This window comes from Neomonachus schauinslandi, chromosome 5 (genome assembly GCF_002201575.2).
Source record: "Neomonachus schauinslandi chromosome 5, ASM220157v2, whole genome shotgun sequence".
NCBI classification, from domain to species: domain Eukaryota; kingdom Metazoa; phylum Chordata; class Mammalia; order Carnivora; family Phocidae; genus Neomonachus; species Neomonachus schauinslandi.
Genome location: NC_058407.1, coordinates 23,183,901 through 23,211,800, shown reverse-complemented (window position 1 = coordinate 23,211,800; position 27,900 = coordinate 23,183,901). Strand labels below are relative to the sequence as shown.

The 27,900-nt window shown below is 41.8% G+C and overlaps 1 protein-coding gene across 1 annotated transcript in view; it reads right to left on the bottom strand.

Annotated features, from left to right (window-relative positions):
- LOC110578164 (proliferation-associated protein 2G4-like) overlaps window positions 1-27,900 on the bottom strand; it is a 106,424-nt gene that overhangs the window by 8,506 nt on the left and 70,018 nt on the right. Inside the window, 1 exon segment of the mRNA XM_044914744.1 lies at window positions 16,838-16,926. Within this exon segment, the coding sequence (XP_044770679.1) occupies window positions 16,838-16,926 (89 nt within the window).

The window sequence follows — 27,900 nt, the reverse complement described above, 5'->3', positions numbered from 1 at the left end:
CCCTCCTGTATGGCTTAAATGTGTTGATATCTGTTTCTGTTCTGCAGCTGCAAAGAAGTGGTTTTTGGCAATGGGAATGCACGTGTGTTTCTTATTCTCTCCTGGGGTTCTGGGTCCTAGCCGCACATCCCCAAGCAAGCATTTCTGGAGCTACAGAGAGCACAGGGAAGCAGCGCTCGATAGGCACTGAAATATTAACTAATGATGAATTTCCCTGAATCAGCAGGCACCTGGGAACTGGGACTGGACCATTTCTGCAAAAATAGGCCCACCGGGCAATCTCCCAGGACACAGCTCCAATCAGTGGGACATACCTTCCCTGATTGCCTCTACTCCTGCAACATTTACACCTGCTTACCTAGAGAAGAACAGTCCATCCTCCCCCCAGGCCCTTGGAATGGCTTTGACTACCGCCTGGAGGTGGGCTCCACAACTCTAGTCCTCTGCATCTCCTGTCTACCAGACCCTTAAACGCAAGGGACCACTGTATGTAGACAGCTGATGGGGAGTAAGAACTAATATGTGACTAGTCACCTCTTGTCCCCAGCATGGAGTCAGACCTCTAGAACTTTATCCTTGGCAAGGTGGACCAAGAGGTGAATAGGGAAGCCAATGGGATAAGAGCAAGGCATATTCTTCAGCCTCAAGTAAAAATGTGCTCCCCTATAATCCCCAGGACTGCAAGATTCTGTCTAGCTGTTAGGAAAATTCATGAAAATGACCAGGTTTCTAACTGTCATCAAAATACAGATAATTAATGAGATTCTTCAAGAAGATTAGAATGTGGATGCCATGGCCCCATGATTGAACACTGCCTTACTGCCTTATAATGTGTCCTTCCTACGTTGAAAAATTTCCAAGTCCAATGCCCTCGACAAAAATCAAGGTATTTCCAAAGGCAAAGCAGGAGATAGTATTCAGACCCCTACTGGGCCCATGAAAATGAAAAGTCCACAAACTGAGTATTGAGAAAAGTATATCAAAATTTGAACAAGCTTTGATTCTTGGAGCTCTGGAGATTCTTTAAGACTTTTTCATACATAAGATGCCAAATCTGCTCTAGTCCTGGGCTACGATGTAATGATTAGAATCACTAGGGTTCCCCTAGGCCTGGCTAGGGGGCTCAAACAGAAAAACATCTAGTTAGATGCAATTATGCTTTTACCCAGAAGAACAGAAAAGTCCCTATTGAAACCTCTAAAAATATCTTTTTTCTTTTTTTTCTTTTATTATGTTATGTTAACCACCATATATTACATCATTAGTTTTTGATGTAGTGTTCCATGATTCATTGTTTGTGTATAACACCCAGTGCTCCATTCAGTACATGCCCTCTTTAATACCTATATATCTTAAACACATGTCTAAATAAGGAGGATTTAAAATAAAAATGATAATGGAATTTGGAACTAGACAGATCTGGGTTTAAGTAGGGATTCACCAGGAGTTATACAGTCTCAAATCACTTGAGCCTCAATTTCCTCATCTGTAAATTGAGTACAGTGGTACTTTTCTCAAAAGGCTATTAGGAGGATCCAATGAGATAATGTTTTGTAATGTTTGGCAAAGTGCTCAGTGCTAATAAATAGATGCTATACATAGTAGTTACATGATAATAATTATTATAATTATTGCCATTAAATTAGATTTCAAAATCTTCACCATGATCCATAAGGTCCTGCATCATCAGATTCCTCTCCACAGTCATAGAATGTGGTAGGCGAATTACAGCGGGTGAGAAGACTCCACACCCCAATCCCCAAGACTGTGAATCTGATGAGGTATCACGCCCGTGAATATGTTACAGTGAATATGTTTAAGGGGCTAAACAATGGACTCTAAAATAGGGAGAGTAGCATGGATTATCCAGGTGGGTCCAATAAAATCACATGAGCCCTTAAAGCAGAGGCAAGCAAGGCAGGCAGACCAAAACCTGAGAAGGACTTAATCTGCTGTTGCCAGCTTGAAAATGCAAAGAGCCACATGGGTAATGTGAAAAAGAAGTGCCAACCACCAATGAGGATCCTGAGCCTCAGACCCTTGACTGCTACCTTGATTTCTGCCTTGACAAACTCTTAGCAGAGAATTCAGCTTCTGACCCCCAGAAACTGTGAGATAATAAACAGATGTTGTTCTAGGCTGCTAAATTTGTGGTGATTTGTTATGGCAGCAATAGAAAACTACTATAGCCATCTACTCCTTACCCGAACAGACATTTCGAATATGCCATGTTCTTTCTACTTCAGGGCCTTGCATAGCCTCCTCCCTCTTTCCCCAGCTTTTCACCTCACTAACACTTATTCATCCTTTCGGTGTCAGCTCAAATTTCACCTCTTCACAGAAGCAGTCCTTGGATTTCTTATCTAAAGTGCGTCCCCCGCCTCCAGTGATCACCACCATTTACACTTTTTTTTCAAGACCCTATTGATCTCTTCCCAAGTCTTTGTCGGAATTATCTTAGTTGTCTTTTTTCTTGTTTATTTTTCCCTACTTAATTGTAAATGCAGCACATGCCATGACTCAATAAATAGTTGCTAAATGAACATGGATTAATGCTTTACCTCACTAAATCCTTATGGATTATATCAAGTGAGGAAGATACTATTATTACCCCATTTTACAGATGAGGAACCTAAAAAGTAAAGAGATTAACTCCAAAGATCACACAGGCCCTAAGTAACTGAGCTCATGGATGACAACAGAGTTCACATTCTCAATCTGAGTGTTCATGCCCCTCCAATGTAAGTTCGCCAAGTAGGAAAATGTCAACATCACAGTGAGCCCACAGATGTTATTCCCCCAAAGTCAGATATGTAGAGCACTCTAACAGGCACTTAAATTCAAAACTCTGACTCTTGACATGGCAGTTGAGGCCTGGTCTCTGTATTAGTGTCCCGGGGCTGTCAAAACAAAGCGGGTGGCTTAACGCAACAGGAATTTATTATATCGCAGTTCTGGAGGCTAGAAGTCTGAAATCAAGGTGCCCTCGGGGCCATGTTCCCTCTGAAGCCTGCAGGGGAGAATCTTTCCTTGTCTCTCCTTAAATTCTGGTGGTTTGCTGCAATCCTTGCTGTTCCTAGGCTTATAGACCCATCACTCCTGTCTCAGGCTCCGTCGTCATGTGACATGCTGCCTTTGTGCATCTGGGTCCAAATCTCCTCTTTGAATAAGGACGCCAGTCATTTGGATCAAAGGCCCACCCTACCCCAGCATGACCTCATGTTTACTTAACTAATTACACCTGCAATGCCCCTATTTCCCAACAAGGTCACATTCTCAGGCACTGGGGGGTTAGGATTTCACCATGAATTGGGGGAGGAGACACAGTTCAACCCCTAACAATCTCAAAACTACAGTATGTGATTTTGATGTTTATCAGAAGGAGGTATGTTCTCCAGGTCTGTGGTCCTGCTCCTCTCTCTGCTCATGCATGGCTGCCCATCACCCGGGGAGACCACGGCAGCCGAGGTCAGAGGCTGCCGCTGCTGCCATGGGGGCTGTGACAGGAGGGAGCAATTAGGGGAAAGGCTTGTTTGTGAAAGCCAAGCTGTTTCCTCATTACTTTCTCTCTGGCTCCCTGCTTCATCTTTGCTCTCTGCCCAGGCTCTTGGATAGTCATTTATGGGAAAGCCTGTGACGGGTGTGGAGACTGGTGAAAGTGTGAGCACTGTCTTGGACATCTGATTTGGCAAATGACATTTTTACAAAAGCATTTGCAGAAATCTGGTTGACTCCGTCCTCTCCTGACAGTTCTAACTGGAGACAAAAATAGAAAGATGTACAGCAACCACCAAAATTAATGGAGCCAGATGATTAAACCCTAAAATACCCGCTCCTGACTCTGCAGCCAGTCACAACTCATATATGTTTTACTGTACTAGCAAGAGACCACAGCACAGCTTGAAGTGTGACTTTGAGGTCACTGAACATGGGGAATTCTCCAACTGTTTCGCAGCTACTGCAGAGTATGTGTGTGGAACCTGCATATTTGCAGGGGGGAAAAATCTATGTTTTAAAATTAGCCAGTCAAAATTTTCCAATAATAGAAAAATGTAAGATGAAATATGCTTCAGGGCATCCACTACATATTGGGACTAGAACAAAGGACCTCTGGCTTTCAGTAAAATATGTGTCATGTTCCTTGAGCTGTTTGTTGCCACTCATCTCAGGCTTCCCACTAGGGCCCGTGGCTACTAGAAGGAAAGCAGTAAGAATAAAACATTCTAACATCCAAACTATGTTGCTTTTTAGGGAGTCCTGGCATTCTGGTTCAAGTGTTCCAAAATAATAATAAGATATTTTAAGTTGGTATGGCTAGGGGACTGACTAGCAAAGAGAACAGACTCTGCCCTTTGCAGTCCAGGGACATGTATTAACACTGTAGTGCCTGGATCTTCGGGGAGGTCTGAGGAGTCCAGGGCAAGGAACAGGGTGGCCACAGAAACAAAGGAGCATTCTGGGCACACAGGGCCATGGTTGTCTATCAACTGATCTGTTGTATCAATGTGAATAAGTAAAGAACAACACTCTACAAATGTATACTGTAAAGTTCACCTTGAATGTAATAACCTTTAGACACAATTTACCATGAAAGATATGAGTAGGGATTTTCTTTGGGGTAAGCTGTGAATTCTCCGAACTGTCCCTTGCTATAACTCCCCAAGGTCCTGTTAAGCCACTGCTCTGTGGCATTCTTTTACCTGGACTATAGCCAACCTCAACTGAGGCAGAGGATATGTCACTAAATAATTAGCCCCCCACTTGCAAAAGGAGGGGTTTTCCCAGCCATTTCCAATGCAAGGTACAGCACTTTTACTGGAAGCACTACTTTAACAGGAAACAAATATATTCAAAGACATACATATGAACAGATTTTCTGCTCGATAGATGATGCTTGCTCAGAACTTAGCTTTAGGTGTCCCGCAGTAATGTCCCATTACACTCTGTGATGTAGCTGTCACAGGTCAGAACGGAATAATGGTTAATTCCTAGGGTGAGGAAAGAACAATTGGAAAATCCATAAACTGTCTCTGGTTAGCTTAGAGGAAGCAAAATGATAGCCATGAGAATAATCCATATTCCTGAATTCGTTTTCAATAATTAAAACTCAAATATCACATTTAAATAGAATTTGACTTTTTGGATTGGCTTTAAAAATTGGATGACCTGGCCACCCTGGGCCTGCTTTCCCATTATAACAGTCACAGCAGTCCCAATTCATCACAATCCCCACCTACTTGACTCATTTCTATTACCTGTCTGACCAAGGGTATTTCAACTTCTGACCCTTGATTCTGTCCATTGCCAAGGCCAATTTCTTTCCGTAAGGAAAAGCCTCCATATTGATTAAAAGTTTTCAGGACATTAACCTGAATTTTCTTAGCCTTGGTCACTGCATGTGAAATTCAATACTCAAACTATCCCAAAACGTCTTCAATTGTTATTTAAGTCAGATGCATTTACTTAAACAAGCAATTAGCCTTGGCATAAAAGGCTGAAAAGAAATGAAGTTCATGAATCTGCTACTTGTTCTTCCCTAGATGATGCCATTACTCATTGTCCAAGTGTAGATGTGTAGAAATATTGTGCCAATTCTGGTACCAAGGAGATTGGAGATAGGAGTGTCTAATGTTTCAGAAAGCTCAACAGGACAGAAAGTGGGGTTGGCTAAGAAATGGCAAATTTTCTAAATGTCTACTGTGCATACAATGCTCTACCAGGCAGGTTGTGGGCTTGAGGGGATGGATAGAGACTGAGAGAATGGACCCCAAAATTATATAGTGTATACAGCTGACCCATGAACAACGTGGGGGTTAGGGGTGTTGACCCCCCGCACAGCTGAAAATCCACATATAACTTTGCCCCCAACCCAAGCTTAATTACTAATACCCTACTGTTGATTGGAAGCCTTACAGGTACATAAACAGTCGGTTAACACATATTTTATATGTTTTACGTGTTATATACGGTATTCTTAAAATAAGGTAAGCTAGAGAAAAAAAATGTTACTAAAAAATCCTTTTTTTGAGATTTTATGTATTTATTTGAGAGAGAGAGAATGAGCGGGGAGGGGCAGAGGGAGAAGGAGAAGTAGACTCCTTGCTGAGCAGGGAGCCTGAGGCAGGGCTTAATCCCAGGACCCCAGGATCATGACCTGAGCCAAAGGCAGATGCTTAACTGATTGAGCCACCCAGGTGCCCCACTAAGAAAACCTTAAGGAAGAGAAAATACATTTACAGTACTATACTGTATTTGCCTCCAAAAAATCTATGTATATATGTGGACCCACATAGCTCAAACCTATGTTGTTCAAGGGCCAACTGTATATTAGATATATGAATATGAGTAGACATATATGTAGCCTATTGGTTGGGAAATCAATGACTGGCATTTAATGTACAAGTATAATTTAGATATTTTACAGCTTAAATTTTAAATAAGAAAGGCAAATTCACTGTGTTATCTCAAGGCTCTTTATAAAAGATTCATAGATTGTAAAATATATGCACAAACACACTGAAAAAAATTCAAAAGTATTTAGTCATTTTCACCTCTCTGCATGGAAACAACAACCAGTGTTACTTGTATTCTCTACGAAATCTGATTTGAGTTTGCCAAAAGGGAAAAGATGTTAAATTAAAAGTCCATACGTATTTTACCATTGTCTATGGTGAAGGGGAAAGGAAGACTGTGTAGACATTGCTCACAGGCTTCCATCTCCCTTCTTTTCTCCAAAGCCCTATATTTTCCCTACCTTGCAGGGCACCCTCCCAAATCCAAGACCCAGCACATGTCCTCCCCTTGGGTGTCATAAGCCATGAATTGGAGCTGAAGTGACCGACTGCTTCTTCTCTTGGACAGAAGCCTTATCCAAATGCAAGGCGTAAAAGAAATAAATTTGTAAAAAACAAACACTAATATCCAAGCACTTACAGAGTAAGCCTTTTCTTTCATAACTTAAGCAAGGACTTGACTGAAACAGATATTCTTGCTAAATCTGAAAGAATGGCCAGAAAAAAAAAGAAAAGACATTTTGGCTCAGTTGTTTTGTAAAAGATTGGGGAGGGATAAGTTGCTGTACAAGTACATTCCTTAATTTATTAAATAAATATTTATTGAGTACCTACTGTGTGCTAGGTTATGTGCTAGATACTGGGGTTATAAAAATGTGGCCCCTGACATAAAGGACCCAGTCCAACAGGAGTCAGACATAATAAATGCTAAAATAACAATATGTACAATATGGAAGTATTTCAGAAAAAAAGCCAAAGTGGATATATTAATTAGCTACTGATGCATAACAAAGCACCCCCAAACTTAGACTCAAAACACCAACCGTTGATAATTGCTCAGACGTCTAAAGTTCAGCTGGATGATTCGGCTGATCTCAGCCTGGCTCAATTATGCATCTGTGATCAGATGTTGGCTATTTAGTCCAGGATAGCCTTGGCTGCAGCAACCTAGGCTGACTTGGTTCTGTTTCACGTGTCTCGCTTTCTAGTAGGATTCCCTGGACATGTCCTCAGAAAAAAATGCAGAGGATCAGGGGGGAAAGAAAGCAGAAACTGACCCATGCTTTTCTTTTCTTTTCTTTTCTTTTTTTTTTTTTTAAGCCTCTGCTTGAGACAAGTTTGTTACCGTCCCATTGGCCAAAGCAAGTCACATGAACATCAAGCCCAGTGTCAATTTGGGAAGAAATCATCAACTAACAGAACAAAAGATATAGACACAGGGAGGCCTTTTGATTAGGGTCATTGATGCAATCAAACTACCAGTGCGGAAAGAAGAAAGGGTATGTGGGACTGTTTTCCTAGGATGAATAGAATTTTTCAAAGCACAGACAAGGAAAGGGATTCCAGGCCTAAGAAGAACAGAAGCACAGTCTCTCCACCATAAAGAAGAGACAGGAAGAAAGAAAGGAACTGGAAACTAGGAGACCAGTTAGGAGCTATTGCAGTTGTACAAGTAATAAATAATAGTAATAGTAATGAGGACTTATAATAAGGTGGCAGCAGCAGGGAAGGCAAGAAGGGAAGGGATTCAGAGGCATCCAGAGCAGAATCGACAAGAATGAATAGCTGTCAGAGTTGGAAGAGAGAAGAATCAAGTGGGAGCTGAAGTATGTTGAGAATCTGAGTTGATGACAAGGCTAGTAAACAGGTCATGAAACAGGAGCAAGCCTGGGGGCAAAGAGACAGGACAAGTTCTGTTTTTGCTGTGTTGGTTTAGCAGTATCTGCTATGACAGTGAGATCGAGTAATCTGCCCTATAGGGAAGAAAATTTTCCAAGATTAATGACATGGCTCAGGGCAGTTGTGGTCAATTGGAAAGAGCCAAGAATATGGAGCTAGAACTGCTGGAGTCCCAGCTCTTCCCCTTATTAACTGTGTCAAAATATGAGGATAAAGCAGAGAAGAAAATGGCAACACAGGGGTTTACCAATTGTTCATTTACTGATATGTTCTGAATCCTTGTCTTTGCTTTTGCTTTAGTGCAGCCTCTTCCCTCAGTCTGCATCTCCTGTTCATTTTCAAAAACCAGCCATGCCTACAAAATTCTAGGGGAAATAAAAAAGATCGGTGCGTCCAGAGGGACATGCATTTCACCTACAGGTTTCAGAAACCATTTGGGATTTTTTTTTAATATCAGTGAGCTCTGTTCAGATAAGCTACTGCTGTAATTTTTTTTCTTTAAGCCTTTAAGTTACTGTAATTTTAAAAATAACCTCAGCTGTTTTGCATTTATATTAAGACTTATTTTTGCATTATTATTTCATCAGGAAAAACTTGACTCAAATAACTTTTAGATATGATTTAAAAAAAGGTTACTGAGTTTGTAAATGTGATTAGATTGGATTTGGATACTAAAAAGTTTTCCAGAGAAACATATGTACAATTTTATGTTGAAAGTGTACAGAAAAGCAGAGAGCCATTATACCAAAACTGACACCACAGACCACCTTCATCAGCATATCTATTACAAAAATTGAGGTTAACTCTGGAGCGAAGAGAGCACAGAATTACCGAGGAGCCTTTGGAATAACCACATTTAGTCAGGCCAAACACATTCCTGGACAGGACTGAATTTGAGCTGGGTTTGAGAGAACAGAGCATAAGAAAGAGAAAACAATGCAGAAGAACTGGCAAGGGAGATGGGCTGTCCTGGGCTGTACGACCAGCAAGCTTTTGCACCTGGAATAAAGAGTTGAGTTGAGGGCAGAATCCCGAGGCCACTGAAAACCCCTAAACCTGCATATGAAGACCAAACTCATTAGAGCTTGCCTTTATAGCCTTTCTAGACCTGTCCCTTTCTTCTCCAAGCTTCTCTGTCCCTACTCCAGTGAGATGGCTCCACCTCACTACCCTTCCAGCCTACCATACTTCAGAACTAGGGTTGGCATATGCCTATGATTGGGACTATGGCTCTCAATGGTGGCTATGTGGTAGTGTCACCTGTGAAGCTTTGTCAGCCCTGCTATTTGTTTTTAATATATCTGTCCTCCCTCTCCAAAAGACAGAAGACAGATATATTAAATTCCTTGGCATCAGAGTGTACGTTTAATGCAAGTTTGTGGAGAGAATGGTGAAGAAAATCAACATTGTTTTGAGCGTGATTTTAATGAACTCGATAATGATTGACACCTCCCTACAAAAACATGATACATAGGTCACAAAGAGAGACGTGCATTTCTCCTCCTTGTGGCAGATTAATGACTTTTTGAAGGCTGCCACCTTTTGGGAGGCTGCGCGAAGGATCACAGGGACAGACTATGTAAGATGATAGGTCAGTGATTCTCTCCCAGTCTTTCAGCATCTCTCAGAAAGGCTTGCTTGGTCTGTAACTCACTTACAGTCACTGTGAGGCCTTGCTCTAAAAGAGGGACATTAGGCTTCTGTTGTTCTCCCTTTTGAAGGGGCTAGCATAAGAATAGCCTTGTGAGCAGGGCCAAACTGCCCAAGTTTGGTCGCCAAATAATCTGTGTAGGTACTAGCTGTTGATAGTCGTTAGGAACAGAGGCTGCAAACATGAGCACAAAGACAGCCCTTCTCACTGGAAAGAGGGTGTTGCCCAGGGTCCCCAGAACCACTCTCAGGTTCAACAGTTCACTAGAAGGACTCATAGAATTCAGAAAAACTGTTATGCCCACTATATGGTTAACTACAGTGAAAGGATACAGATTAAAATCAGGCACAAACTCCCAGTTGTCCTCTCCCAATGGAGTTGCACAGACAGCACTTCATTCTCCCAGAAACAATATGTGACAACACACATAGAGCATTGCTAATCAGAGAAGTTCACCAAGCTTTAGAGTCCAGGCTTTTATGGGGAGTCACGTAGGCATGAAGGACCCTTGTGGCTGACCCTCGTTCCTCAGCTTCCGGGACCACCAGAGGTCAAACTGATATCACAAGGTCCAAGACACTCACCATAAATCACATTGGTGTAGTTCAAGGCTACAGGTAAACAAAGACACTCTTGTCAAGTAGAATATTCCAAAGTCTTAAAGGTTATCTCTCAGGAGACAATCAAGGGTCAGACCTTTCTTTGGAAAGTGCAGGGTTTGAACATCCCAGGCCTGCTGAGTCAAACCTTTACAGCACCCAAGGGGAACAGCTCAGGATATACCTTCAAGGTCACTCACTGGAAAAATCCTTGTCTTTCCAGGAAGGGAAGGGAGCTCTGCTCTGGAGACACCACATTCTTTATTCTTGCAGTGAAGGCCAAAACTGAAGTCCATATATACATATCTTTGAGTTCACAATTTTATGTCTGTAAAGCACAATACTTTGCAACCCCACACGTAATAGAAGAGCATCATGTTTATGCCAAAAAATAAGAATGAAAACCCAAGTCTTTCAACACTGTCTATGCTAACAGACCTTCTGCTAAACATTTTGAAAAGTCAAGAAATTATCTTTAGCCTTGAAATAGTCTTTGGCTTTCAGTATTTTTTTTCCTTCTTCCATACATGTGACCATCAGATCTTTTTTAATGTATACATCATAGAAATATACAGAATTGAACTTTTGGAAGGCCTCAAAGGCAAGTCAAAACATCTTAATACAATTCTTGAGAGAGAGACTAATATAATATACATAAGACAATTCATTCCCTCAGATTATAACCTAGTCTGTGAAATCTGTGTGGCTTTTTAATACAAAACTCTGAAGACCTTTATCCATTTTTTTGCTGCTTACTTTAAAGTGCTTACAAATTAGATCTGGTGCTCTTTGATCCACGCTGATTTCTTTGCTTTTGTGTTTAATACTTCTACCAAAGGGCAATGGCAGCTTCTAGATATGCTAAGAATCCTATCTTTTTATGGATTGAGAGGAACACAATCTGCAACAGAGAACTGAACAAAGACTGGAAGTTTGCTTTGAACCTGGGTCTCTCCTACACTGTACCCAAGCCCATGCCAAATGTGTACAGGTGTACACCACATGAACAGATGAACAAATGTGATTATAAGAGCTCTTAGGACGCACCTGAGCCCATAATGCATTTCTCCCAAAGTGGACTTGTGCATCTGTTATGAACTTGAAGTATTTGTTTACTTGCCAACAAAAAGCTACTTAAATTGCTAAGCTTGTATCCTAGTAGGTCTTACGGTTTTAGAAAGAAAAAAAAGAAAGAAAAAGGATAAGATGAGATGACATGACAGGAGGGTCACCATGTGCTCAATGCCTTCCTGGGAGTACAGAGCTCAGCAAAAGAGGCAGAGATTTGAGGTGTCCTAACTTCCAAAATATTACAGTGATCATATCACCATCCTTTTGTTCTGAGAAACGCATTGTTACTTAAGGAGAATGGCAAATTGTGAAGGCTGTTTAATGTAGCTTTTGTAATAAGGCTTACTGAAAGCAAAAAATACATATATATGTGTATTTGGAAAATAAATATGGGAAAGATGTTCCCCACTCCAGACCCTGGATCTTATTAAAGATATTCTGTTTATAGGGTCCTTCTCCTTCTCAGTAACACCTATGCCCTAGATTCTTGCTCCTCTACCCACTTTGCAGTCTCCCAAACTTGTTTTTCTATACACTCCTCCAATTTTTAATTCACTGAACAAATGGCTTTTAGTGCCCACTCAATCAGTCCCTGTCCCCCTGGAGCTTCAATTCAAGTGGGGCAAAACAGATCATTAACATAATATATGCAAATTAAGTATATTCAAAGGTGCGGATTGCTACAGAGAAAAATAAAACAGGTGAAGGGGATGAGAAAGTGCCAGAAGGTTGAACCAAAACTTTCCTGTACCCTGTCTGTTTTCCTTTGTGCTTCTTGGCTGTACTAGCTTGGCTTGATTTGTCACTGGGAGAAAGTAAATCCTTTTCCCTTCTTCCTTGCCTTTCCACTAGCGTGTACAATGTGCTAATAATAACTGAGATTTGTTGTATGATTTCTTTTAATCCTCAAAACAATCTATCTGAAGAAAATAAGCCTCAGAGAAGTGAGTAACTCAGTTAAGGTCAAGTAGCTACTTAGTAACAGAATAGGAATCTCCAACCCATGTTCTCTGAAACCAAGTTGCCTAGACTTTCGTACCCATTGTCACTCCCATGGTTTGACACCAGAAAGAAAAACTAAAGGTATGAATATCGGGCCAGGTAGGTGGAGGAGAGAATGTCCCAGGCAAAATGGCAAAGGTATCATTCATAAGGCAATAGGGAAACTGTTTTAGTGCCTACTGTGGGCACTCAAGCGATCCTTTCACAACTCCTTATTGAGTGTCTATGATGTGCAAGGTGCTAGGAGTCATCATCTACTTTGCTTGCAAATGAGATATGTTAATTCAAATAAATAGACAGTGGCAGGCTGAGGAACACATGTTTTAAATAAGAACAGGATATCATATTAATAATTATCTCTTGGATCTATTAACCTTAATGGAGTCTTGAAAAAAATATTAATATATGGAAAAGAAGAAGAAATAAAGGACACAGGAAGTGTAAATAAACTAAATTTAGAACTAAGGGTGGCATTAAGTTTTAAATCAGAGTGCTCACCATTACCTTAATAGTGAGTTCAGTAAGGTGAAGGAAGGCAATAGCATTAATCACTGTAAATTCCTCCTAAAAAAACTTAAGGAGAGAGCTTGTGGAAAGAGCTGTGGGATAATGAATCAAGCATAGGACTTAAGACTTTCCTACTGACTCTGTCATTTAGCAGTTTTGTGACCTTTATCTATAAAATGAAGTTAATAATCCTTACCCAGCGGGGCTGGAATTGCATAAGGTCACACATGTGAATGTGGCATCAAGTGAACATTTTCACCAGAACGCTTGCAACTGCAGGGGACAGAAATGCAACTCCAAAGGTTATTTATTGGCTTGCATGAGTTTAAAAAACGCAGTGCTAGTGCCTTAGGTATGCCTTGAGGCAAAAACTCAACTGATGCCACCAAGAGCCCAGCTCTCTCCATCTCTTGGCCATGCTCTCATTTGGGCTAACTTTATTCTCAGATTGGCTCTTCCCTTGAAGGACAAAATGGCAACTGGCAGCTGCAGACTCAAATCTTCAGTTACAGAGCTCTTTTGCCATAATTCAACCCCAGCTTTAATAGGGCTCTCCTTGGCCGGGACTGGGTCACGGAGCTATCTCTAAACCATCATTACGGACAAAGCAATTCTGCACTTTGATTTACCTGCTTTGGGTCATATGCCTTGCTTGGGAGCCAGAGATAAAGTCAGCCTCAATTGATCTACAAACACTAAGGGAGAGAAGGGTAACATCCCAGCGGAAAACCCAAAATGCTATTGTGCGAAGAAAGAATATAAGATCCCCAAAGCAAACTAAACCCACCAGTATGGAAGATAAGTTAGTATTGTTGCATCTGGATCCGCTGGACTTGGGTATCATGTCTCTGAATAGACCAGAAATAGAATATAGAACCCAGCTCCTGTGCTAATCATGTTTTCTAAATAATGTTTCTTTTGCGGGAAAATGTAAAAATAATACTGCTTTCTCCGAGCACAGAGAACCCACTCAAATAGCCTTGTGCTTCAGAAAAAAATCATCACTAAGCAAGAAAGATGCATTTCTTGCTTGGCTCATGAGCTGCGAAGAGGATATTGGAATATTAATATTTAGTGCATGCACCTAGAAATGACCCTGTACACATAAATATACCTTAGCATCTCCATTTATAGCTATATCAAGGAAAAAATTAAATTATGATGTACTGCTGTGAAGAAATGAAATGAAACACCAGACATATATTAAACTTAAAGAATAGAAATGAACCCACAACACAAGAAAATTTGGAACCCCACATACTCTGCTTTCCTTAATATGGATCTCTGTGTGTCCCTGTCTGTTTCTATTGACTAGTTATGAACTGGGTGATATATAAAATTAATAGCTTTTTACCTTTCCCTTTGCCTAAAGAACTTGATAATGCAAGTCTCCCCCATCTTAGATACAGCATCTTTCTCTTCCTATCACTCAATTCCTCCCTTGTTTCACAGCCAAAATTCTAGAAAAGGTAGACTGCACTAGCCCTTTCTACTTTCTTGCCCTTGCCCCCATTCAAGCTCATGAAAACCTAGTTTCTGTCTTTCTCAGTAATGAGCGTTTTCCAGGTTCAACAGGTCCTTTCCAGTCTTTACCTTATGTAATGTGTCTCTAGTGTTCTCCGCTTCTGGAAACTCTCCTTCCTTTATTTCCATCTCATCAGTCTCCCCTGGTTTCCCCTCTACTTTTTTGGGTGCCTCCTTCCCTCCAGCTGCCCTTTACATATGGCTTCTCTGGGCTGGTTCTTACTCTACACATTCTCCCCTAATCCCATGTTTTCACTTGCCCTGTATATGCCCCCAAATCTTTATCTCAACACAGAGCTCTACATCAAAGTGCCACTGGACATCTCCACCAAATTGTCCCACACTTGCATGGACTATTAAAAAAAAGAAGACCAGGAAAAGAGCCCTGGAAAACAGCCATATATAAAAGATGCAATGGAAGAGAAGAACACCTGAGACCGCTCAGAGAGGATAATGAAAACCAAGAGTGAGGGATGTCCCGACAGTCAAAGCAAGAGAGGTTTTCTTGAAAGGCAAAGAGGGCACAAAACTATTACATGCACGATAGAGTAACATAAGGACTGAAGACTATCCCTTCAAATTAACAGCTAGAAGCTCCTTGGTGATCTTGATGAGAGACATTTCAGTGGTTAGGGCAGCAACTAGACTGTGGTGGGTTAAGGAGCAAATAAGAATGTAGATACGGAGAACATCAGCCTTTCTTTGAAGAACTCAGCTGAGGGAGTAGAAATCGCTAAATGAAGATGAGGGGTAAGGGAGAAGTTGTCTATTTGGTTGGTCGAGTGGGTGGTAGTTTTTAAGCTGGGAGAAAGCTGAGACTGTTTACTAAAGGGAGTAAAAGCAGTATGGAATTAGATATTGGCAATCCAGGAATCAGAGAGAGGAGGGGGGATGGTGGTTAAGCTTCCCACCACTGCTGTGTTCTATCAAAAACACAGCTTTGTGTGGGCTTCGCCCCCTTCACTTCTAGTGCTTTCAGTAATTGCTTATTGTGCACAGGTTAAAATTTAATCTTCAGCTTTGCATTTAAATGATCTCCTCAAGGTCTGATTTCATCTCTCCCACATTACATCCCTCAAGTCCTACTCAGAATGATGTTGGGAGATTTTCCTTACTTCTTTCTCTTCTCTCTTAAGACCTAGCTCAAGTTCAGTTTCCTCTTACTTTTCCCCCAATTACCTCAGTTCTCAGCAGTTACCCCTTTTATGGTACTTCTGTAGGATTTATATGGTTCTTCACTTTTCCTGACTTGTGTCATTATTCACCCACTCACGTACACGTTCCTGCTCCCTAATCAGTTGTCAGTCCATGAAGGGCTTTGCGCATCCAACAGCCAGCAGAATCCCTCGCTTAGATTGCGAGGCCCTTGTCTTAGGGGCAACTGTGATAGAGGGGTCTTGTAAGCATTGGAAAAGGCTGAAATTGACTCTATGAAGGTCACCAGTGACCTTGTGGGAAGAATTGATGGGTAGAGTAGGAAGCAGCAGAAGCCAAATGAGACATAAGACACATTAAGATAGCGAAGGGGAATGCACAATCCTAAAAGGGTCTGAGTCTTTTGATAAATAGTTATTGAGCAACTACTGTGAACAGAGCACTGTCTTGAATATGAAGATAGAGCAGTGGACAAGGCAGAACATTTCTCTACCCTCAGGGAGCTTATAGTCCAGAAGAGCAGATAGACATTAAACATGTAATTTCAAATGTGACAAGTGGAAGAAAAAGGAAAGAGTCCTAGGAGACAGCACTGTAGCCTGTACATTCCTGGTGGCTTGAGCACAGCCTGATGTGCAGTGGATGCTTCCTGACTGAAAGGAGGGAGGGAAAAGAGAAAGTAAGGAGGGAGGGAGCGAAGAGAAAGGATGTAAGATAGAAGGACAGAAAGGATGGAGAAAGGATATTAATTATGAATCCAAATACCTCGTACATTATTGATGGTTGGGATAAAAACTTCCAAGCTAAAAACAGGTTCAACCCATGTGTTCACAAAACCGTCATTAGGTGCCTACTGCGAGTGAGGCACTGCGATGGGGTTATTTTCCATTTATTAAGGTGAGACATCTAACAATAAGATCTAGATTGTGGTGAAAACAAAAGGAGGGCTTTGAACAAAATAACTCCTAGAATCTCTTGCTTGCTTCTCTAAAATCCTGGACCTTGATCATCAACTCTATTTAACAGGGTCCCACTAACATTAGCTTGTTGCATTGAACTGCTGAATGCTGACGTGAAGGTAAGTTTTATCCCAAAGAATCCTAAGTGGAACAGATACACTGTAGCCACTCACTCACTTCAGATTTTCTGTTTGTGGGACACAGGGGTATACTTCCATCGTTTCTAAAGAAGACCCGAATTGGGGATACTTCCTGAATATCCACATCTGAGAGAAGAAAGGATGACAAGTGAGAGACACCTCCAATTGAGCAGCGGCTGGTAAACAGCTACCATATCAACATGTGACACTGGATCATGTGTCACATTATTTGTCATTTTAATGCAGTCATATAACCACAAGATTACAAAGTTAAATTTATGTAAATCATGTTTTGGAAATTACTGGAGCAGACTGTGGGGGCTGTTTGTACTCAATCTGCTAATGAAAGGACCCATCTCACCAACAGAAAATCAAATGAAGGAAATATTTTGCTGCACTTCCTTTGGTCTGTTTTGAAGATGTAAAGGATTCTGTTAAGAATGTTTCCCCCAAAGGCTTTAATTTGGAAGAGATGGGGAAGTGAGAGAAGTCTGTGTTCATCCATTGTTAAAGAGGCCACCTTGGGAGCTGGGGAATGTTCCCTTTGGTTTATGGTCTATTCGGCGAGGCTGGTGGTATTTCTGCTCCCAACTGATTAATCTATCAAACCCCCAATGTTTTCAAGGAACCACAGACTACTCAGGCAATCGTTATGAGAATGATGTCCCTGCATTATGAATCTAACATTCATTTTCATAGATGGCAGCATGACTAACGATGATGCTTTGCATTTCTATAACAATTTACCGTTTCCAGACCACTTCCATATTGATCATCTCATTTGATTCTCACGACAACCCTGTGAGGTGGTCTGGAGGGCAGGAATTATTGTTCTTATATTTCAAATGAGGAAGAGAACTCAAGGCTCAGAGGGGATGTCACCTCCCGGTCTAGTAAACAGTGAAGTCATAACTGTAATGTAGATCTTCAGATATTGATTTCAATGTTCTTTCCATAGACAATTCCCCAAAATTGTTTCTGAAGAACCATGGTCTTGAGAGTTATGCTCTGAAAACAAAACTATTTCTGAGTATATATATATATATATATACACACACACACACATATATGTACATACATATGTATTAATATACATAGTAATGTATGTAATAGACACACGTTATATTCCTTGTATCAGCCCAGGCTCATTGCAGGAGACAGAAACCACTCTGTTTCAAGCAGAAAAGGAATTTAATACAAGAAATTAGATGATTACAGGATTTTCAGAAGGGCGGGAGGAACAGAAGTTGGGGCTGCCCCAGGCTGCTCAGCTCAAGAACCCAAATGCAGTGTTGCTACAGTGCTCACGTCTGGAAGCTGTGACTGTCACATGACCAAGCCCAAACTGCCGGTAAGTAATCACATCCCTGTGACCTTGCTTATCAGCATCAACAACAGGAAAATAGCCTACCTCCACTTTCAATTTCCAGATTTCACAGGAAGGCAGGTGACTGGCAGAACTGAATTCTCATCCAGAACTTCAGTTGCAAGGGAGGCTGGAAAATGTCGTTTTTCAAATGGGGTTGAGAGCGCCAATCACAGTCTCTATCATACCCCCTTTAAAAATGTATGGTGCTCATTAACATTTTAAGGCTATAAGGAAAAATCCTGCAGTAAAGGAAACTATTAAACTTTAACCTTGCTAAACTCAGCTTTTCCCCAAATTATTTGACCATAGAGCTCTTTACCCGGCAGCCCTTCATTAAGCAGAACACATTCAGGGGAGACGGAGCATCTAGCTGCGGGCAAGCATCACGCGGCAACCGCGCGCACCAACAAGTCAGCCGAGCAACCAATCAACAGGAACCCAGCCAGTCTGTGTCCGCAGCAACCACTATGGTGGCTGATTCCAATCTGCACAACAAACAAACATGTCGGACAGAATCCCTTTCCTTGCAGTGATTACAATGTAGTTGAAGAAAACACCTATAGGCCTAAGCCCCAGAAATTTAAGACTCCAGAATTGATGCTAAGTAGGAAATGAGTTAACACTACAAAGTGCTGTAGACAGAAATCATTGTCTATCGTTGAGGGTCAAAGCCAGCCAACAATGCATTTTTTTAAAGATTTACCCATCTATTTTAGAGAGAGAAAGCTTGCGAATGCATGTGAGCCGGGGGGAGGGGCAGAGGGAGAGAAGCAGACTACCCACTGAGCTCAGAGGCCAGGGCCAGGACCCCAGGACCGGAGACCACAACCTAAGCCAAAACCAAGAGTGGGGGTCACCTGGGTGTCTCAGTGGGTTGAGTCTGCTTTGGTCATGATCCAGGGTCCTGGGATGGATCCCTGCATAGGACGTCCTCATCTGCTGGGAGTCTCTTTCTCCCTCTCCCTCAGCCCCTTACCCACACTCATGCTCTCTCTCTCTCAAATGAATGAATAAAATATTAAAAAAAAAAAAAACACAACCAAGAGTGGATGCTCAACCAACTGAGCCACATAGGCGTCCCAGGCAATGCAAATTTTTGAAAGCACCCCAGTATTGTTGGGTGAGCCAAGCACTCTCTGTTGACAGGCCCCACACCCTCTATTGTCTCCCATCTGCCCAAATCACAAGGTTCTGTTTCTCTCTGGCACCTGTGGGCATTTAAGTTTGACTCACACAGGTGGACACATGCAGGTGAGAGGACTATGGACCAGGTGGGGTCTGGACTGAGCTCTGAAGACTGAGGGGGATAGCACCCTCCACAGTACTTCTCCTGGACTTCTGCGAAAATATTTGTTACCTATGTGAGTGAACACAGTATGGTTAACAAGTAAGCCTGAATCAACCCTTTAGACCTCCCTGGGAGATCTGAAATGTGCCTCCTCATAGTGGAGAAATTTCAGATGAGAAAAGAGTATTTGAGGCAGGCCTCAACTGTGATTAAGGGGAGAGGGTGCATGCTCCCTTAAAGTGAAGAGGGCTTAGAAGGGGAACCCAGGATATCCCTTGTCGTTCATCATGGAAAGAGAGAACACAGGACATATAATGGCTATTGTGTCTCATTGTTCTAGTGGGGCTTCCACTATGAATAAAGCAATCTTTCCTGTATCCAGATTCCATTTTTAAGCAGTTTAAGTAAAATTCTTAAAACAGAATTCATCATGCACCCAGATTTGGAAATCTTATCCTGTAACAATTTGGGGATCTTTTTCTCCCCTCACACTGCCCCCACCCCCGCTTTCTTCTTTTGAGGAAACCTAATACTTGCAGTCCATTTTTTTATGCTTTCAAAAGAAATGCATGTTTAGGAAGCTTTTAAAAGCCCTAAGGAACATTAATTAGGGAACATAAAAATGAAGGTTTTCTTAAAGACAGTAGTATTACTCAGGGCCATAAGAACCATCTTCAGGAAACTGAAGAGAAATTGTGAATGAAAAACCCTTCAGTTACAATCTTTTTGTACCATGTTGTTAACATTATTTTCAAGGAAATCACCGTGTAATAAGAAACTACGCACTGTAAATGTTGTAATCTAGAGGTTTTATACCATAATCGCTAGTGAAATGACAACTATTTGAAAACCAACTATGCCATCCATTGTCTTTGTAATGGAGAGTTAGTGTGTATTCAGAAAACAAACAAAAAACCCCACATATTCATTCATCACCACCTTCCTGGAAGTTAATTAGTATTGCTTTCCCTCTAATAGCAAACACACGCATATCAATAGTAAAGGGTATCCCCGAGGGACTCAGAAAGTGAAGGGAAGAAGGGAAGACCTGGGCCCAGGATGTGGAGCTCTGGTGTCCAGAGCCTATGTGGAACACATCAAAACCAACAGCCCTCAGATGTCAGCTCTTTGTTCATTCAATAAATATTTACTGAGTACTTACTATGTCCCAGGCACAGAGGTAGGCACTGGGATACAATGGTGTATAAAAGAGATGTGTGCCTGCCATCTTGGAGTTTATAATCCAGTGGGCAAGTTGGACTATCAAATGATGAACAAATGGGGGTAAAAGAATTTTACCAAGAAAGGGTCAGAGGGACAGTCCGCTAAAGGAACTAACATGTGCACTAAGAGCTAAAGGACTGAACTTCCTGAGGAGAAGCCACAGTGAAGGCCAAGGCACTGCAGTGGAAAAGAGTGGCATGTTTTTTCAAGTCCTAAAATGAAGCCATTCTGAGCAAAGCAGATAAGAAAGGGAGATGATGAAGCCAGGGAGAGGACTCACGATAAAGAGCCTTGGTTCCATTTTTGGAAGGAATGGGAAGACACTAAAAAGCTTTGTATTAGTCAGCTCAGGCTGCCTTAATAAAATACCACACACTGGGTGGCTTACGCAACAGACATTTATTTCTCACAATTCTGGGACGGGAAATCCAAGATCAAGGTGCAGGCCAACTTGATTCCTGGTGAGAGCCTTCTTCCAGTCTTGGAGATGGCTACCTTCTCATGGTAGGCTCACATGTCCTTTCCTCAATGTGTGTGCATGGAGAAAGGACAAACTCTCTGATGTCTCTTCTTATAAGGACACTAATCCTATCAGATCAGAGACCCACCCTTATGACCCCATTGAATCTAAATTATTTCCATAAAGATCCTATCGCCAAATACAGTCACAATGGGGGTTAGGGTTTCAAAATATGAATTTGGAGGAGACATAAACATTCAGTCCATAACAAGTTTATAGCAGAGAAATAACATCATCTGATCATTTAACTTCATTTTTTAAAGGTCACTTTGACTACTATTTTGAGTGTGGCTCATTAGGAAAGAGAGAAGAAATAGGGACCAGGAGTCCTGAACAGAGACAACAATGGTGGTGGTGATGGTGTGTAGGAACAAAAAGAACTGATTCACAAGATGTAAAAAAAAAAAAAAAAAAACTTGCTTAGTATTTTTGAAAAAAATAAAATGTGGGGTATTAAGAAGGAAAATTGGAGCAGAAGGCAACTTATATTATCCACTTTTAAGTGACTTTTTAAAACAATACCAGTAAGTGATTTAAGGAGAGAGACAACCTGTCCCCATATGGTAATGCTGCAGAATTGTTTTGATCATTAGCCTGATTTCTTGTATTATCATTATGATACATAGTCATGGGGAAATCTAGGAAGGTTGCGAGGTTCAGTTAAGATCGGCAATTAAACATACAAATGTTTATTGAAATATGTACTAGGTTCCTATTGCTGCATAACAAATTTCCACAAAATTAGCAGCTTAAAACAACACAGCTTTATTATCTCACCATTTCTGGTAGATCAGAAGTCCAGGCATAGGTCAGCTGGGTCCTTTGCTTAGAATCTCATAAGGTTGAAACCAAGGTGTCAGCTGGACTGGGTACTTTTCTAGAGCTCAAGGTTCTAATTCAAACTCACATGGCTGTTGGCAGAATTCAGTTCTCTGTGGTCATATGGAGGCCCCTATTGTTTTGCTGGTTGTCAGCTAGGGGTCACTTGCATCTTCTAGAAGATGCCCTCCTTTTAAAGGCTCACCAAATTAGGTCAGGCCCACCTGATAATCTCCCTTTTGCTTAACTCAACTAATTAGGGACACTGATTGCATCTGCAAAACCCGTTTTGCCATATAACATAACATAATCACAGGAGTGATATCTCATCATAGTCACAGGTAACTATGGGATAGACATCGTTTCTACCTCATATGACTTCATCCCAGTGCACAGTCTTTGATGGCAGCATTCCTTATATCTCTCAATATCCCGGCAACATCAACTCCACAGGCCCTGGGTATTCCAACTGTCACACTGTCCTGCCTCCTTTGTCAGAAAGAGCAGATGTCCTCTACCCTCTAGCCCCAGCCATGCTGCAAGTCCTACCTCTCTGATATGGCTTCCAAACTCATACATCTGTGTGTTACTCCTAAGAGCTAACCCTGAAATTTCCACAGCCTGCTGTACATTTCCGTATTCTACAAATGTTTATTGAGCACCTACTATGTACCAGCTGGAAACACAAAACTGAACAATACATAAAAGACCCTGTTCTGATGGAGCTTACAATCTAGTGGGGAGAGGCAGGAAATAACCAGATAAATAAATAACAACCAAAAAACAAGATCAATTAGATAATAGTAAGTGCTAGAAGGAAAATAAAACAAGGTGAAAAGGTTGATGGTAACAGGAGAAAGAAGGTCTCTTTGGGGGAGATGATATTTGAACTAAAACCTGAATGCTGAGAGGTAGCCAACTTGGGGACAGCTGGTGGAGACGAGAAGGACAGGGCACAGGAAAGCATTCCTGCAGAGGTAAGAGAGGCTGCAGTGAACTTGGCATTGGAGTAAAGGAAAAACATCATAACTGCAGCACAGTGAATGAGGCAGAGAGTGGAGTGAGGAAGTCGCAGAACTAGGCAGAGGACAGATCAGGACGGATCTTATAGGCCATAGGAAGATTATGAATTTTAGTTCCTAAATTATATCAAAATTATCTCAAGCATAATCTGCCCTCAAATTATTCCTGTTAAATTTCCCATCTCTGCCAAAACAGATTTTGCCTCCATTCTGCCTATCACTTGGCTCAAAATTTAGGATTTAACTTGACTTCTTATGCCCCTTCATCGTTTATAATCAATCAATTGTGTTGATTCTCCTGTTATCCTTTCATCTCCTCATCATTTTCAGTCCTAACATGACCACTCTGCTATAGACTTTTGCCACCTCATGCTTGGACTATTGCAGTAGCACCCTAACTAGTCTTCTAATTTCTATTTCTCCTTGTACCAATCCATCAAACATGATTATCATGGTTATTGCCTTAAATCATCATATTCATAATGTTACTCCCCTATTTACAAGCTTCCAGTGGATGTCTATGATGTCAAGGTTCAAGACCACAGTCCTTGATAGGAGAGGGGAATTCAAGGCCCTAAGCCCCTCTATAACTTGAACTTAATGTAAATTCAAACCTTCTCTCTCCATATTCCCTTTTTGTCTCTCTTCCAAACACAGCTTGCTCACTTTCTCTTTCTTGCCTTTGCTCACACTGTCTTCTTTGCCCCATCTGTACAAATCCAAAGTCAATTCTGTAGAATTCAGTTCAGCATTCAGCTATTTCCTCCCTCTCCGTCTCTAGAAGAGCAGTTTTCAAAGTGTGCCCCTGGGGTCCTGACATCTTGTCGGGGGATCTGTGAGGTCCTCCTTTTCCAACTGCAGAGCTGGTGAGGCCAGATTTCCTCCACATACTTCAACCAAAGCCACATATCACAGCAGATGGACTGTAGAAGCAGAGAGTAAACCAGACATTAAGGAGGTTTGCAAAAATGTAAAACAATGTCACTTTTCCCATTAAAGATTTTCTTTTGAAAATGCCAAATAAAAACAAATAGAAGTGGACTTAGATAAGGTGAGACTTTATTCAGAAAGACTATTGCAATGAGGAGAATGGTTTGACCTCAGGAACTGTAAGTGTCTCAACATCACATGGAAAGAGGCTGCTCTTATGTAGGGAGGGGTAAGTAGGAACTTCAGCGGGGAGGAGGGTGAGAAGATGGGAAAATCGGGACACTTCAACAAGAAATGTTTCTTTTTGTACTTAGCCAGTCTCAGAATGAGCTGTTGGGGGGGGGGGGGATGGTGGTCCTCACTCTAGTGCATTAGTGCATACTCAAATGTGGGGAAAGCCAAAACTTAGGGTCCTGTAGGAAAGAGAGAAACCTGATTAAAATTTGGTCAAGCTGAAGTTCAGTGGATAAGTAATAGGTGATTGTGGGTGTTTGGTAAAAAAATATAGTTATTTCTCTCATGAAAATAATTTTATGTTTACATGTAATGGGTTTATTTTCTAATAAACTAATACATATTTTTAACATCTCATTTTTGTATTAAATGTCAATTTTGTATGGTAAATATCAGTAGATAAAACCCATATAAATAAAAGCTCTTTGGAATCCTCAAAATTTTTAAGAGTATTAAGGAGAAACTGAAACCATAATGTTCAAGGAACTCTGCTCTAGATCACTCATAACTGTGCCAATTAATCATAGAACAATGATACATGACTTAGAGATAGTTTAGTTCAATCCTTCCATGTTATACGTGGATTGACTTAGGGAGGCTATGTGACTTGCTCAAGACCACAGTTAATCAAAATCACCAGTAAGATAAAATACTGACCTCCTGATTCCTAATCCTATGTTGACCCTATATGGCTATTTACTAGTGGCAAATTCATTTTTCAGATGTGTGTCTATGTTGTACCCAACCTTTCAGAGCAAGTCTCCCTTGTACTTCTTTCATATACTTCAGAGCACCTGGCACACAGCCCTAATAACCACATGATAGGTGCTCAAAATTCTTGTTGGACAAATGGATCCAGGAAGGAAGGGAGGGAAGAAGGGAGAGGGAGGAAGAAAGGAGAGAGGGAGGGAGGGAGGGGCAGAGGGAGGAAGGAAGGAAGGGAGGGAGGGAGCCTTTCATAGACACACGGCCTTGAAACCATTGAAGTCTTCCAACACCCACACCTATACCAGTCCTATACACATTAATCTCCTAGTCATTATTTCCAGACTCTTGGGGCCACAGAAATATGATCTAAGAAAAATTTCCCAAATTTTCCTGAATCGTTTACTCTATAGCCTGAGCTATCCAAAGGAAGGCCCACAGAAGTAGCTGGCTTCTCATCATCTTGATGTGCACAGTCCACCACAGGCCATGGCAGGAATGTCGCTGATGCTTTGCTCTGTCCCACTTTGTTGCCCACACACCCTGTGACTTCACAGAGTCCTGAGTCCTGCAGAGGTTCAGTTGGAAAAGGGAGCCGGAGGAGTGTGTCAATGCAGACAAGAGCACCTTCAGTCCGGGGTTGCTGGAGCAGAGCTAGAGGGGGAGCCAGGGTCAGGAGAACAGATGGCAACTGCTAGAACAGCTTGCTTTGAAAAGGCAAAAGAAACAAGAAAGGCTATCGATCTTCTAAGAAAAGGAAAGAAAAGCTGAAAAAATAATTGGGGGGAAATCACTTCTAAATCATTCAATCACTTAAATGAAAAGAAAACCATCCCTTCTTTATTTTAAGGAACACAGTCTTGCATAGGCTGTAGTCAGACATTTTTCTGTGGTCCCAGGAAAGTTATCCAGACCTCCGCTCTAGAAATTAGATTGTGAAGGTCGGAGTCTGTGGGTGGAGTGGTATTAGCTTGGATCCAATTGTTGACCACTTCATGACCACTAATGAGGGCTTCAGGGCATATCCATAGTGTGTAGGAGGTGAGCCATTGGTTATTTGTTTTCCTCAGTCAAGTCTATGCCAACTTAATTTAGCTGGAGATTAATTAATCCTGCTCAGGGTGCTGGGAAACTCTACCCAGAGTTTGCAGATCTAACTCATTCCTCCACCATCTTCACTCAGGTCACACAGGATTCCAAAAGCTATCTCCAATCCATACAGGTGCCCCTCGTCCACTGCTGCCACCCGGGATCCAAGCTACCACTGTTGCTCACTGCATCAGTCAGGACCAGTCAGGAAAACAAAGTCCAGGCTCTGATTCAAGGGAATTTAAATCTAGAGGGCTAGTTATAAAGGGGCTGGAAGAGCTGAAGAGCCAAAGAGAGAAGGATGGTGCAACCCAGAGATTAGCAAGAGCAGGGAGGCACTGTTACCTCCAAGACTGAAGGAACCCAGCAAGAGAGGGCACTGCTACCATGTGAGAACTTGGGAAGCCAGGGAGAAAGATGGACCATGGGGAAGAATGCCTTGAAGGATCCAGGCCCAGAAACAATGGGACTATCCAGTGGGTCTGTGCAGGGGGGCTGTCCTAGAGGAGCTGACACCAAAAAGGACCAACATTGCTAGGGATGCCCCCACAAAGCAGGGAGAGACAAGAGGAACTGTCCTGGCTTCTCCCTTCCTGCAGCTCTGCAATCTCCTCCACCGCCCTGTGTTGGTTCACCCCACCCAAAAGCAAGTTTGCCAGAGAGTTTGGGAAATATACTTTGTTTTGCACGGGAAGGATGAAGAACAGATTTCAGAACAAATAGGCAAATGAGCAACACATTCACCATCCCCATGGAAATTCCCTCCCAACTGGTCTCCTGGCACTTATCCTTGCCTTTCTCCCATCCTTTCTCTACACTGAGATCTCTATAAATTGATTTTCATCACTTTTACCCTTCAGCAGCTTTCTATGGCTTGCAGAAACCCCCACTATGGTCTACAGGGCCCTGTGTGGGGCTCCCTCTGCCAATCTGCCCAGCCGCATTTCAAGCCACTTTCCCCCTCAATCACCAAGCTCCAACCCCAAGTGCTGTCTCTTAGTCCCTGCAGGGCCTCCACACCTGTCCTTCCATCTGCCTGGAAATATCTATTCCCCCTGCTTCAGCTAAATCCTCCTCATCCTATAGGTCTCAGCTTAAATGTCATTTCTTCAGAGAGGTTTCGCCAGGCTTTCCCCATTTCAATGAGATGCAACATTTTCGGTCTTAATCAATCCCCACGCTTTTCCTTCATGGCATTTCACATAATTTATAAGTATATATTTACTTATATCTCTGGTTTTTTAATATCTGCTCTCCACCTGTCTAGAAATGCAACAACAGGAGGTATCTTCCTGAGCACTGTCCCCGGGACAGCTGCTGCATCTAGCACCGTGCCTGGCACGGACAGGTGCCCGCTAAAGAATGGCAGAGGCTGAACGCAGAGGGACGCTATGATGAGGACACGTTATTTAATTCAGATGTTTTTCCAAGATCCATCCAATCTCCCTTCCAACCCTTCATTTAGAAACCCAGGAACTAACCACCTCCAAATAAATTCTCCCCAATGGTAAATAGATTCACAAACCCACTGTTGCTACGCTGAGCTTCAAGGATACAGTTTTTTGACTTCCGTGTTTAGAAGGACAAAAAGTTCATTGTGTCCTTTGGAGAATAACTCTTGCTGAGAAAACAGGAGAATTCTGAGGCCTCCAGTTACCTTTTCATGACAACATGTGAAAAAGCTTCTCCCTTTTTATTTCCAGTCAACACTAGCTTGTCCTTATTTTTTGGTGTGGCTGTGATTCTGTCATGCTTTGTAATGCTCATTTAATAACATAAGGATATCACAGTATGTTTATATTACTCACAAAAGACCGTACCATTCTTTCTGGATGTGTAGCATATTTTTTAAAAAAGCTCTTTTAAGTAGGTTTTGTTTTTCATGCAGGAAAGGCTACTG